The sequence below is a fragment of the Tauraco erythrolophus genome, chromosome 5 (genome assembly GCF_009769465.1).
Source record: "Tauraco erythrolophus isolate bTauEry1 chromosome 5, bTauEry1.pri, whole genome shotgun sequence".
Taxonomy (NCBI): domain Eukaryota; kingdom Metazoa; phylum Chordata; class Aves; order Musophagiformes; family Musophagidae; genus Tauraco; species Tauraco erythrolophus.
In genome coordinates this window covers 16,934,775-16,947,193 of record NC_141469.1, presented here as the reverse complement: position 1 = coordinate 16,947,193, position 12,419 = coordinate 16,934,775, and the positions used below count along the sequence as shown (strand labels likewise).

Sequence of the window (12,419 nt, the reverse complement as noted above, 5' to 3'; positions counted from 1 at the left end):
ACTCACCGCCTTCACTCTTTGCCTTCCTTTGCCAGGTCATGTCTGAGTTTCACCTCTCTAGCAGTGCTTAGACCAACCGCAGCCCCAGCCAGCTCCTAACTCCCTTTCCAGAGCTGGAGGCTGCTGGGCAGAGCGATGCTCGCGGCCCCAGGACCTCCCTGGCGTCCCTGGCCGCCTCCTCTCTACTGCAGCGCCCGTGGCGGTGTCAGCCACAGAAGGATTTTCTTTATTGCGTTAAGCTTGTGAGAGAAGATTTAGTAGGTGTGTCGCAGTGCCATTAGCCTCCTGTGACCCAGTGTCTCAGCAAATCCTTTCATGGCTGTGAAGAATTTGTTTTGGTTTGAGCAAATTCATCTTGAAGTATTAAAGTCATCTTGGGAGGAACTGTTTTCTCTACCCATGATGCCATCAGTTTTTTTTTTTGGCTGGACCTGCTGGTGGTATTTGAGTCATTACACCAGTGTGGAGTAATGTCCCATCTGGCAATGGGAAATTTAAAAATACAATTTGTTGAGTTTCCTTAAATCGTATGGTGGTGAAGTCTTTTCTAGCAAACTTTTACACAGAAACAGAAAATTTATGTTTGTGGTAATAATGTTGATAAAAGATGTTTTGGTGTACTTTGTGCAAAGTAGTGTTTCAACTTTTGGAGGACAACTGCAAAATCTATTAAAAAAAAAAAAAAGGAAAAAAAAAGGTGTTGCCAGATACATAGACAAAAGAAATATATTAAAGTTTGTTGATGTTTTTCTACAGTGCAACTTAATTAACAAGTTCTTTCCCTACACGAATGAGCAGCATCTTGTTACACCACCTTGAAATCTTTAAATAACTTAAAGGCTCTTTTCTTTGATGTGGAGTTCGTTTTGCAACACCTTGGTGACAGGGATGTTGGTTAATGATTATCTTTATTACAGGTGTGGCCTTGTTCAAATATCTGCAAAAATATCTCGTCTGTGGCACACTGATACTGCTTGAGCACATGTATCTGTTGTACGTGAGCCGCCTTGGGATCGGGCGTGCTCGTAATGAAGAACAGAAAATGTTCTACCATCCTTCAGATTGTTAACGGAGCTCTGCTGAAATGTCATTGGAAAAGATTGAAGAGTCTGAGCCTAGCTTGGGAAATAAAGTAAATAAAATAGGATTTTTAGGTGGGATGCAGGTAGGATTTGACTGTACAAGTACAGAAATGAGATCTAAACCGGCAGGTTAGCCTCCTGCCAAGTACTGGATGACACAATGACTAGGAGTGACTTGGTTTGGGCCTTTTGGTGTGTAAATCCCTGTTTCCTCTATGACTGCAGAGTCTTTTTTCTGGGAATTGCTCAACCATCACACACAGGGTATTGGATTCCACACAAATGTAAGGAGAGGCTTCCAGTTTCTTTGGAAAAATCATGGAAAGAAGCAATACCAGTGTCTCTTGTTAGATGGATATACCACGGTAAGACCTGCTGCCCAGTATTTGGGGTCTGAGGTCCAGTTACTGCCTTTGCTTTAGGGTGTTAAAACACTTTTTCACAGGTGAGTGGCCAGGGGCTGGAGTCAGTCCCAGAGCAAGTGCACGCTCGTTCCACCTGACTGAAGATAATTCCTTTTGACCCCGTAAGTCTTCATTTACCTCAGGCAGAGACGGAGACTCGCTCTGGCCACGCGATGAGGAAGGTGACTCATGCGTTCCAGTTCCTATTCCAAAGACCTTTCATGGACTTGACGTGCATTAGCTATTGAATAAAACGTGGACCCCAAATGGAAGGATGTACTGCTAAGATGAACTTTCATTGCCAGATACAGGGAGGATTTAAGACCCATTCCCAGGACTTGTTTTTCTGCTAGGAAATGTAAAAAGCGTTCCACTTAGCATGATAATTTTAGGAGATCTTACTCTGAAGTTTTTGTTCTCCTTCTACATTGCGTAGGAAGAATAAGCACGTAACTTTTGGCTATGGGTGATCGTTGATGGAATTTAATGTTGTTCAACTACAATAATCAAAGGGTCAAATAATTTTGTGAATTGCTAGGTATCGTTTCATCTTTAGCACAGTGAATATGGTCCCTGGGGTTGAAGAACAGCGATTGTTATGGTTGTTCTACTATCTGGCACTGTGACAAAAATAACCTATCTTGTGTTGCTCTAGCATGATGAAAAAATAGATAAATAAATAGGATTTATGAGTTTTCTTTACAAGGCTTTTCCACAGGGCAATTGATTTTATTTTAGCCTGTGCAAGACAGACCAAGATAAGAAAAAAACCCTACAGTATTTCTCTCTCTCACTTTCCCAGATCAAGTGTAAGTAGAACAAGACTGATATGTACTTACAGGCCTTTAAAATACCGTAACAGTTTTTATTTGGCTTTCTGAAGAGCACATTCTGGTCCTGTACTGTTAGTTATTTCTGCAGAAGGAAATAGAGTTTTTTTGCAATAATATTGAATGCCCTTAGACCTCTTTATGTAGGAGTTCGTATTACTTCATGAAGAGCACCTTGCACAAGGCTTTTTGGGCTGGGAACCTTTCTTTTTAATTAGGTTGCAGGTAAAGCAAAGGTTCGGCTCTGTTGCGTTAATCTGTTGGAAGTTTCTGCAGTGACTTTGCCCATCAATGGTATATTCTCTGTCAAGGTCAAAAGTATCACTGTTCCTCAAAAATGAACACATAATCTTTTGTTTAAGGAAGTAGTATTCTGCTTTGGAAGAGACATACAAAATACTAAATTGGTAGAATCAGGAATTCAAGGTAAATCAAAAGGCTTTTTATACATGTGAGGAAGTTCTATTTAATACTCAGCTGATGTTTTCAAAATTGCGTGGTTAGACAAATGCAAAATTAAGTAACAGAAGTCAGGATCAGATGCATTTTGAGGTTATTTTGCTTGTTTTTAAAGTATATTGTTCTTTCTAGGAGAATACGCTTTGGGTAAATACTGGCTCTGGCTGTAAACTGCAAAACCAGCTTGTCATCTTACTTGAAAGATGCCTTCATATTGAAGGCAGTATAATATCATTAAAATAGTGTTTGCCATGAAGAGAAGTTCAATGTGATGCTATACTTAACTACTTTGTAAGAATCAAGCTGTTGTGATGAGAAAATTTCAGTAAAGTTTCTAATATAAAAATATATTTTGCAAGTCTATAACCTTCTTCAACATCTATCACTTGGAATTACATACTGGTTGTCGTCTTGGAAGGAGGCATGGGCATCTGTAATAATTTTCAAAATATGGATAGAATTATAAATTTCTCATGATAAGGAGGGTACCAGATGTATTTTTCGGTGTGTGGACGGTTAAAAGCTGGTATCAGTATATTAGCCATTACAGATCAGCATATATATGTATTTGTGAGGTGAAAAGTAGCTGTTTGCTGCATTAAAGATGTTAAGGTTTCAAAACTGCTTAGAAAAATGTGCAGTAGAAAGTTTCCTCATGTTTGTAACTTTATGCTTAAAGTTCTGTTCTTGTACCCAGAGAGTATTAAGCAGAGTGAGATGTATCCTGGAAGATGCTTCAGAACCGATCCTGTAGCATGACCCAGTTGAGCCTTGGTCACCCTTTGGAGCGTGGCACGTTCTGGAGGGCATCTGCTGGGTTCAGGAGGGTCACTGGTTCAGAAGAGCGGTCAAACTCTCAGGGCAAGCATTTTGTTTCTTTGGGCACAGGTGCACATGAACGTTTTGGTGTGGGTCTGGAGCACGCTTCTGAAGCAAGTCCGCTCATTGTCCCCGCTTCCTGCAGACGTGCACATGTTGCCGAACGGGTTTCTTTTCGGGCGCCACTAAACCAAAAGACGTTTGCAATTGGTAATACCCATTCAGTCAACGGGACCACACTGGCTCTAGCTGAAAGTGAAACCATCCAAGCAAAATGTGGACACTGGGTCCTCAGTATCGTCTGTTGTGCCCTCTAGATCGACTCCTACGGAGTTGTGCTACTGGCTGTTGTCCTAGCCTGTCCTGTCTTGGCCAGTGACCCACAGCAGATGGCTAGGGAAGACGGTAAAAGGCAAGCACGTAGTAGTGCTTTCCCAGTATATTTTCCCAGCTTTCAGCAATCTGCATCTCACAAACTTCCTGAAACAGAGATGGTATCTTGGGTTTAATAGCCCTTGATAGATTTTTCTTCCATTAGTTTGTCTGATTGTTTTTAAAACCATATGCACTTTTATCATCCACAATATCCTGTGCAGTGAGTTCTACGGTAGAACAATGTATGTGTTAAGAAGGACCTTCTTTTGTTTGTTTTGAATTTGCTACCTGATAATTTCATTTGATTCTTCTTTGTTCTCTTACCTTGCAAAAGACAAGTGATTCCTTATCCACTGCCTTTATGCTGCTCCCTTTATCACATCTCCTTGATCGTTTGTCTTCCAGGCTGGAAAATCCATGTCTATTTAGTTCCTTGAACAGAACTCGTTTCATAACTTTGATCATCCTTGTTCTCTCTGCCTTTCCTAGTTCTGTTACGTCTTTTTTGAGACTGGAGGACTGCGTGCAAGCTAGGTAACATATTCAGTGTGCACTGCCTGTCATTTTAATGCTGGCTTAATGGTGTGTTCAGTGGTGGTCTACGTTCCTGATAATTTTTTAACAGTATTTGATTTTTTTGACTGCTGCTGAAACTAAACTGGCTTTTTCTTAAATATGTCCCTAATAAACACAAGATCTTTCTCTGTAGTGGTGACAGCTTGCCCAAAGCCAGTATTGTATACATAGTGTTGGGATTGTTTTCCTCCCCACCCATCCTCCCCACCACTCCCTACAATTCTTTATACCTGTCAACACTGAGTTTTATCTTCCATTTTACTGTCTAGTCCTTTGCTATGTGACATCATTTGCAATTCCCTCAGTCAGCCCTTCATTTGTATAGCTATAAGTGACTTAGTATCAGTAGGGTACTCTTTCTGCACACCGTTCTTCCCCCTTTTCCAACCCAGTTCTTCATCCGTATTGTACAAAACTCCTGTGGAACACTGATCCTGACCTGTTTTCATGGAGAAACTGCATGCTTAATATCGTCTTTTATTTCGCATCTTTTAACAAGCTATTTATTTGTTTGGAGATCAAGCTAGTTGATAGATCCCATCATGTTTGTCCTCACATACATTGATTCTCTAGCAACGCTAATAGATTTATGAGGCAATTGTGCAAGTGCGGTGTTGGCTCCCCAACATGCTCTATCTAGCTCTGCATTTAAAGACTTCTGTTCTTTGTAACAGTTCCTATCAATTTGCTCAATGCGTACGTCAAATTAATTGTTTTGTAGTTTTATGGATCCCCCTGAGGACCCCTATTAGGAGATTGGCGCTGTGGTTGCTCTCTCACATTTTTCTGGTACGGAGATGGGTTTAAATAAGATTAACGTGAGCAGTAATAGCTCAGCTGTGCGTACGTGAGTTCCTGCAGAAGTTGAGGGAACACCATCTCATGCTTGTCATCTGTTACCATTCTTTTTGCCCATATTTCTCCTTTGACCTTTATCACTGATGTTTAAATTTCAGACTGATTCTCAACCCACCAAAAAAAAAAAAAAATTCCAGTCAGGGGATCATCTACCTAACCTCTTCCGTAGTGAGGACATAAGCAAAAAAAATCATTTAGTTTTGTTGTTGTTTGAGATTTTTTGGTTTGGTTTAGTTCTGTTTCTGCCTCAGCCTTTCTGCTCTGTACAAATTCCTAGGCAGATCCATGGCAGGGTTTCTTTTCAGACAGAGATAGATTAGATTATCCAGAGATGGCATGGATAGACTTTGCTCCTTTGGGACAGTCCATCAGCTTTCTGTTGCCTTTAACCTCAGGCAGCAAGAAGAGACCAGAGCAGAGCTTACAGGGAAGTCTGCGAGTGAACGTCCTTCGGGAATGCCGTGATGAGTTGGAGGAGCTTAAAAAACTTCTGAGTTGTGCAGGCTTTTTTTTTATTGTTCATTGTTGTTTGTTTTAAGCGGGTTTTTTGGAGTGGTTATGTTTGGTTGTGTTTTTGGTATGGTGGGGTTTTTTTCTTTTTTTTTTTTTTTTGTTTTTAATTCTCTTTAATATTTCCTTTAAAGACAGCTAGGAAACTAAACATGACAGTTATCTTAGTGCAACATTAGGATTTCATAATTAATGTCACAATGGGAGGAAATGCAGAAGTTTAGGTTTCAGTAGCATTATTAGCTACATATGGAGTGTTTTCACTTCCTGCTTTTCATAATCAATCCCTATTTACGTACTTTCTGACCTACATTAATAGCTGAGCAACTGGCAAAACGTGATGGTTTTTATCCTAGTGGTGTTACTGGGAAGTGTGTGTGTGGAGAAAATAAATTTTTAGGTAAGAGTTCAGGCGCAAGAAATTTAAGTGGTTTGCTCTATTTAGTGTATGAAGCCTACAGAGCTTGGAAATGAAGACAGGCTTTCTGAGTCCTATCCCAAGGTTAACGTACTTCTTTTTATTTCCCATAATATTAGTAACTTTGCTGAAATTCTTGGTAAGCACTGGAGAGTGAAGAGGAGAATAAAGGTGTTTGGATCATGAACGACTCTCCAAGGAGGAGACCTAGAGGTTGGAGAAAGGGGGAATACCGTGAACTCCTGGCAGACAAGGGTGTTGGCATGTCCCAAGAGGGGCTGAAGCTATCTGTAGGGAGATAACAAGTGACTTACAGATACCTATGTGAAGCTTTGTTTATCAAGGGGACTACGTAAAATGAGTTGCCGTGTTAGGCACAAGGTCATTTTAAACTATGCTAATAAGTTAGAGAACACATACTATGGGAAAGCAGTATATGAAATCCTTTAACGTGTCCTGTGCATTAATGAAATAAGCATGAACAAAAAGGAGGGGAAGCACGTTTTTTGTTTTGTTTTCATATAGCTCAGGTAGAGGAGGCTTGTCGGGAATCTGCATGGTGGAAACTTGCATTGTGTTGCTCTCCCCTGATAGAGGTGACAGCGCGCAAGAACCTGAAAATGGGAAGATTTGTGACAAACCCAGGGCTGAAGAGTGTGGCAGAGGATCAGGTGAAGACTGTCTTCAAGGCTGAAATCTTGACATCCAGGGACTATGAAAGAACTAGAGTTAACTTCAGCAAAACCTCTAGAATTTGTCAGGACTAGACACAAGAGGCAACGATTTGAGAAACTGAAGTTACAGGTTGCAGACCTGTAACTGAAGAGTGTTTGCAGAACGGGCATGAATGTGCTCACCAGCCTTGACAAGAGAAGTGCTGGTCCTTCAGGAGATGCTTGCAGATCTGCACAGCTATTTGAAGTCACAGAGACTAACTGAACATTTTAATTTTTGTTTAGTTAATAGGTATTTGTGATTTCTGCACTGTATCAATGTTGATGGTTAATTACTTGTACATTTCATTAGGAAAGCAAAATGAGACTGTGCCTGTGAGGGCCTTGTGTGATCTGGTTGGTGTTGGCTATCATGCTGTGCAGAGTCATTGCTCAGGAAAAAAAAATCAGACGTTAAATGATGCCAAAGCATGCAGGAGTCCTGGGCTTTGAATGATTCTGACCAACTCCATGCTACCTTTGCACTCTTCTGTCTTAATGTATTGTTAATGCTGTATGTGGTCCTGTTGTGGCTGGGATATTCAAATTGCCATAGGATTTTTTTTTTTTTTGAAGTTGTCCCATATTCGTAGCTCAGCAGTGAGTAAATGGTCCGTAGAGCCATTCTTTTTCTGTCTTCTGTCATTTTCAAGTAATCTCAAGTGTGACTCCTTTATAATATGAATGGTATATATTTCCAGTTGTGATTTAATGGTTTGCATAGTGGGTAAGGTAATGAACTGAAGGACTCATGATGATGATCTCATCTTTCAGCCCACTAGCCTGTCTGAAATTTTAGCTAATGACTGCTCACACAAGAATACTCACTTACCTAGAATATTTCTTGCTACTTCAAAATTTTTCGTATCAAACATGGGGTGAATTTAATAATGCATCAAATGAGACTTTCTATTATTTTAAATAATTTGCTTCTACTTTTTGAAAATAAATTATTTCTCTAATTTTCACTGTACTGATACCTCCCTTGTTTACTTCATAACTTCAGAGAATTTTTGAGCAGTGAAGATCAGACATAGTGTTTGATAAAAAAAAAAAAGTTTGTTTATGAGCAGAGTTTACATCTGATTATGCAGAGCCTCTCAGTGCACTAAAACTGTTGTATGGCATGTTTCATAAAAGTAATGTTTTAATATAGCAGGATCTCGTGTGACATTGCTTTTCATCATTGTTGAGGAACAGCGATGTTTCTCTTTGGGCGTGAGCCACAGGGCACAGATTTGTGGAATGATTGTTTATAAACTCAGAGTTTTCAGGTACTTGTGGTGGGTTTTTTTTGTTCTTGTTTATTTTTCCAGAGTTAACTGAATTGATTTGATTTAACTGTGCATATAACATGTAGATGTTTTGATAGGTATATTAAAGGCCTACATTCATCCCACAGGTGGATTTTTGGACTCCACTGAGGCATCCAAGTTAGCAGTGCAGCTGCTGTAGTCTCTATCTGTAATCCATAAAAGCAGAGAGGTACTGCCAGAGGGTAATTTGCAGGTGCCTTTGTTTCTGTTTTCAGTGCACAGATAATGAAGAAGAGAGCAACTCCCTTCCCTTCTTTTTTAATTCTCAAGTACTGTCATCTCTTCAGCAGTGGGGTTTGGCATCCTACCTCCAGAGAGGTTTGCTCAGTCACAGCCTAGTCTGTGTAGGATGCTGTTCTCGTACTGTTGTTTTTTGTTGTTAGAGCTTTGATAGTGCGACTGTCAGGTTGGCATCTTGCTCTGTTTTATATCTACTACCAGCAGAGCTTCATTTTTTTGCATCCCTGTCATGTACTAATGAATTGAGTCTTGAATTCTGCTGTTGCTCCTTGAAAACTAAGTGCCAAATTTGTTTCCACACAAAGCTCCTTCACTCAAGATGTGAAGTAGATTCAGATGTGCTAGCATATATGCTTTGTAAAGTTTGTCTTTCGCTGCTTTCTGGCTACTGATGGAAAGATTTGATTGCAAGCCACTTTCTGGCTTTGCAATCTTCTTCCATACAGAGGTTTGTAAAAGCAGTAGGGTGGCTCTTTATCACCAGTAAATATTCTCTACAGCATATGGCACTTGGAAACTTTGAACATTAATAAAATACAAACTTCAGAAAGATGCCAAAATAAGGAGGGATGTTAACTTCCAAATAATTTTGCACTTATACTAGTTCAGAATTAGTAATTTTCAGGAGCAGTGTCTCTACTAATTGTATGTTACGGATTGCTTTGTTTGCAGTGTGCTTTACTAACCTGACCATGACATTTGTAATGTGAGTGGACTTGTGCAATTTTTCTGCTCTCTCTAAAAATGACCACTGAAAACACTTTAAAGGAGTCTGCAAATAGCCTTGCTGTTATCAAGTGATAAGTCCAGTGGCAGTCTACGATGCTTTAGAACTAGCCGTGGAAGGGATGACATGGTTTAAGGTCAGTGTTTTTGATGAGTGTTTTTAGAAGAGTTGGGCTACAGAGCATAGGAAGATTTTTGAGAGTTGGGCAGTTGAAGACCCGTTTCAGGAGCTAAATGATGAATGTTGCTTCAATGCTTCATTGGAAACCTGGTGCTGATCCTTTTGGATATAGCAGATTGCCCCATTTTTGCTCCTTACATATACAACATTTTTGTTTGTTTTAGCTAAATTAGCAGGTGAATTTAGCCTACTCTTTGTAGTCACCCACCACCTAGACATACTTTCACTTCATGGAGAAATGCAAGTGTAGAGTAATGCTCGCCTTACGTTGCCTGTGCTATTTATGATAGCAAAAAACCTTGTTACTCAGGTTTCCATCTGACTAAGTTTCTGTAATTATTTATAGTTTTATGAGAATGAGACAGTAAGAAAGGGCTAGTCCCAGGTAATATAGTCAGTCTGTTGGACAAAAGAACCTGCCATAATGTGAATTATTGAGCTCTTGGATGGAGAGCTGTGGTTTCTCAGACTTCCTAGATCTTGATGCCAGGGGTGGGAAGGATTATTGCATAATCAAACTGCAAAAATTTTCCTGTTGGCTTACAACTGATGAGGTTTTAATGTAACCCTTTGATAGGCAGAGGGGCAGAAAGCTTTACAATTGTGAAAATGGGATTTCATCAGTTTTTATAAAAGGGATGACAGGACAAAGTTGCTTCGAGTAGGAGAGAGCTGGGCTTGATTACCTGAAAAGTGCCACCCAGTCTTATGTTTTATGTTTCTGGCTAGAGGAGAAAGATGAAAGGAGAAAGATGCGTCCAGTTCTGGAGTCCCCAACATAAGAAGGACATGGACCAGTTGGAGAGGGTCCAGAGGAGGGCCACGAAGATGACAAGAGGGCTGGAGCACCTTTCCTATGAGGACAGGCTGAAAGAGTTGGGGCTGTTCAGCCTGGAGAAGAGGAGGCTCCGGGGTGACCTTATAGCGATCTTCCAGTACCTCAAGGGGGCCTACAAGAAAGATGGGGAGAGGCTGTTCAGGAGGGCCAGTTGTGATAGGACAAGGGGTAATGGTTTTAAAATAGAGGGAGGTAGATTCAGGTTGGATATTAGGAAAAAATTTTTTACCATGAGAGTTGTAGAACACTGGAACAGGTTGCCCAGAGAGGTGGTGGATGCTCCATCCCTGGAGACGTTCAAGACCCGGTTGGATGAGGCCCTGAGCAACCTGATCTAGTTGGAGATATCCCTGTTCCTTGCAGGGGGGTTGGACTAGATGACCTTTGAAGGTCCCTTCCAGCCCTAACGATTCTATGATTCTATGATTCTATGACCTGCCTGCCTGAAGGAGGTTCCTGTTGTCAACAGAGTCGTGCGATTGAGGAGAGCCTGTGAGATGAGGGCTTTTCTTTGGGGAGAAAGAGGGAAGTTTTTCCACAATTCCCTATCTGCTCCATATTAATGTATGCTTAGGTAAAATAATTTTCATGATTTGGTGGGGAAAAGCGTTTTTTCCAAATATATGTGAAAGCCATTTGCCATTCAGTTATCCAGATATTCTGCCTATATTCGTTTGTAACTCACAGTCACAGTAAATACCCAGTTGAGAAAGACTTGCAGAGAAAGAGCACTGAAGTGCTAAAAGAAATCTGAACCAGGTAATAGCCAGTAGAAATAAAGCTTACCTGTGCCTTACTTTACATAATTTAGAGTTTAAGGCTTTAAAAATACATTTTTATAACTTATTTCTTTTCCAAGGATTTGTATTTGCACCTGGATTTTATTCTCCTATAGGTCAGTGAAAGATGTAGTGAATTTGAAAGTTCGTTAGAAGTGTTATTGTTAGGTTTGTTTTAGTTTATTCTGATGTAGATCTCAATAGGAAAAAAGTTGCTTCCACTGTAATACTGATATTTCCCACAAACAGCAGTTTTGTTACTGACCTTAAGGGACTTTGGTTTTATTCATTAGCGTGTTATTCTTCATACGTTCATTTTTAATTTCATTTACAAGGATGAGTTAGGAGCTGAATTTTGTCTTGAAATTAAAAAAAAGGTATATTTTGAGTGCTTTAGGTGGCACTTTGTTTATTTGTGTTTGTATTATGTGTATCCTTACATTCATACATATTTTATAGTAATTGTGATAATTTCTGCAGTAAGACATAAAAACATTTCAAATGTGATACATTTGAAAGTAATAAATGAACAGTCTGTGTTCATCAGGTAAAGGGAGGAATATATGATGCGCTACTACTGTGTATGTAAAAGATATCTTAAAACTTTTAAGCAGTATTTGCACTATTTGAATTTCAGTGGAAGGTCAAATGAATTTTAAAAGAAAAAGTCCATAGTGTTTACCAAAATGTTGATCTTAATAATGAAATGCATGTGTAGTTTGTAATATCCATTCTTTATCTCACTGAATATTATATATTTAAAAGTGTAAAATACAAATGCATAAATACAATGAACAATCAAAATGGTAGGAAATATTGCTATTCTGGGTTTACCTAAGAAAATACTTGCATTCTCCAGTTGCCAGTCATCACCCTTTTACCAAAAAAGATAAAAACTTATTATCTGAGGCATTGTACTTTAGTTGCTAATTTAACACATTCAATTAAAATAAAAATGCTTAACAGTGAACGTAAGAACTTTTGAAGTTTTTACAAAGAAAAGGAACATCACGTAATGGTTAATGAGATTACAGGTAAAATGTTAGTTGTAATGCTCTTTATATAATATGATCTCAACTATCCTTTGATATGAGAAAAAGTTGACTGAAAGCCAATCTTGAACTTCAGCTGAATAAAAATGCAGCCTTGTTCCTTATCACTTCAGTAAAAGCTTTTTAACAGAATCTTGTATTTTTCTTCACATAGCAGAGGGAGCAGAGCTCAGGATATACTTGGAGACGGATTCATTTTTCATGGCAAAAGCTAACGTTGAAATAAATATTTTGAAAAATAAA

The 12,419-nt window shown here is 39.3% G+C and overlaps 1 protein-coding gene across 4 annotated transcripts in view; it reads left to right on the top strand.

Moving 5' to 3' along the window:
- The window catches only part of NR3C2 (nuclear receptor subfamily 3 group C member 2), a 212,030-nt gene that overhangs the window by 39,484 nt on the left and 160,127 nt on the right, over positions 1-12,419 (top strand). The window contains exon 2 of one of the 4 annotated variants that reach the window (XM_086612535.1): positions 5,799-5,861. The exons of the other annotated variants lie outside the window; for them this stretch is intronic. Coding sequence (XP_086468661.1) covers positions 5,799-5,861 — 63 coding nt within the window. The remainder of the gene's footprint in view (positions 1-5,798; positions 5,862-12,419) is intronic. 4 annotated transcript variants of the gene reach the window in all.